The 1,712-nt window shown below is 58.8% G+C and overlaps 1 protein-coding gene across 1 annotated transcript in view; it reads left to right on the top strand.

The window, feature by feature from the left end:
• Nucleotides 1–1,712, top strand: part of DMRTA2 (DMRT-like family A2) — a 6,825-nt gene that overhangs the window by 4,293 nt on the left and 820 nt on the right. Inside the window, exon 6 of the mRNA XM_010834457.1 lies at nt 1,219–1,706. Coding sequence (XP_010832759.1) covers nt 1,219–1,706 — 488 coding nt within the window. The remainder of the gene's footprint in view (nt 1–1,218; nt 1,707–1,712) is intronic.

The following is a 1,712-nucleotide window of genomic DNA, read 5'->3' as shown; positions in this document are numbered from 1 at the left end:
CCCTTTCTGAAGCATTTGCACTTTATTCCTTTCTCCCACCGCAGGCCCCAAAGTAAAGGTTTTAATCTTATCGCCTCTACCCAAACGCAGGGATGTCCCAGCTTCCTTTATTAGTTCACTGGGTCATCTCCCAAGCGCGAAAACCCACGCGTCTTATCTTTTCCTTCTTTCAGCGCTTCTCCACATGCCGCAGATTCCCCACCCCACCCCAACCCCCCCACCCCCGCCCTCGCCCCTCTGCTTCCCAACTCTCTTCAGAAATCCCACTGTCTCCAAATCTCCTCCCCCGCCCCTCTTGTTTTTCTCTAGTATTGAAGACACTGAATTCCTTTTAAACCCCTCAGTTCCCCGGGCGAGATTCCTTTTCTTCTGTTCCCAGTGTTCCCTGATCAACCGCTCTGCTCCTTTTTTCCAGCTTCTTTCCCCACTCGTCTCCCTTTTCTCAGAGTATGCGCTCTCTCCCTTCTCTCAATCTCCTTTCCTCTTCCCCCTCTAGCCCCTGCCCTACTGTTTTTGAGACTCCTTAGGCTGTTTTGGTAGAGCTGGGAATTAGGCCGGGGTGCGGGGCGGGGGCGGGGGTGGGTGGGGGGGTGGGGTGGCGGGTGAGGGGGGCGGATTGTCTCAGCTTCCAGCTTGGGAGGGAAGAACTTCTTAGCTCTTGATTTTGGAAAGGATGGATTAAAACAGAGGCTCTACTTTTGCCTGTAGAGAGGCTTGAATCTTATAAACGCCCAAGGTACCCTCCCTTACAGGCTGTGCTGCCCAGGGCCAGAGAACACCCGAGGCTGGCTTGGCTCTTGGAATCACAGGGATAGAGTGAGGCCTTCTATACAGCGTGGTGGTACAGGTGCGAGTTGTGTTGGCTACTTTTTGAACTCTGGGTCAGGCCACTTCTCCCAGAGCAGAGCAAGACTAGGAAGAGTGAAGATGTTGGGCACAGTCGTAGGAAGAGGGTCACTGGACATTGAGTTGACAGGGCATAGGTGGCTGGAGTTCTGGGTACAGAAAGACTGCTCTGACAGCCTGGAAAGAGAGCTAGGGCTATAGGAGTTCAGAGGGGAAGGACCGCTGGAGCAAAAAGACGGGCTTTGGAGCCCAGTGAATGAGGGTTGTGGGGCTCAGAGGGAAAGGAAGCTGAGATCCGAAGGGCTCAGGTGCCACAGGGTGCGGTCATTTCCGTGCTAACCCCTCCTTACGTACCCCTTTCTCCCCTCCTAGAGGCCAAGTTACAGAAGTTTGACTTGTTCCCCAAGACGCTGCTTCAGGCAGGCCGCCCAGGCAGCCCGCAACCGCAGCCGGGAAAGCCCTTATCACCCGACGGCGCGGACTCGGGTCCTGGGACATCGTCCCCAGAGGTGCGGCCAGGCTCGGGCTCAGAGAACGGCGACGGCGAGTCCTTTTCGGGGTCACCCCTGGCCCGGGCCTCCAAGGAGGCAGGTGGCAGCTGCCCAGGCAGTGCTGGCCCCGGAGGTGGCGGCGAGGAGGACAGCCCGGGATCCGCCAGCCCTTTGGGTTCAGAATCCGGTTCTGAGGCCGACAAAGAAGAGGCGGAGGCCTCGCCTGCGCCAGGGCTGGGCGGGGGCCCAGGTCCACGGCAGCGGACGCCGCTGGACATCTTGACGCGCGTCTTCCCGGGCCACAGGCGGGGCGTCCTGGAGCTGGTGTTGCAGGGCTGCGGCGGCGACGTGGTGCAGGCCATCGAGCAGGTGCTC

The sequence above is a fragment of the Bison bison genome, unplaced genomic scaffold (assembly GCF_000754665.1).
Source record: "Bison bison bison isolate TAMUID 2011002044 unplaced genomic scaffold, Bison_UMD1.0 scf7180017864033, whole genome shotgun sequence".
Classification (NCBI taxonomy): Eukaryota; Metazoa; Chordata; class Mammalia; order Artiodactyla; family Bovidae; genus Bison; species Bison bison.
Note: the sequence above shows the minus strand (reverse complement) of the source record. Positions and strands in the feature narration are given on the sequence as shown.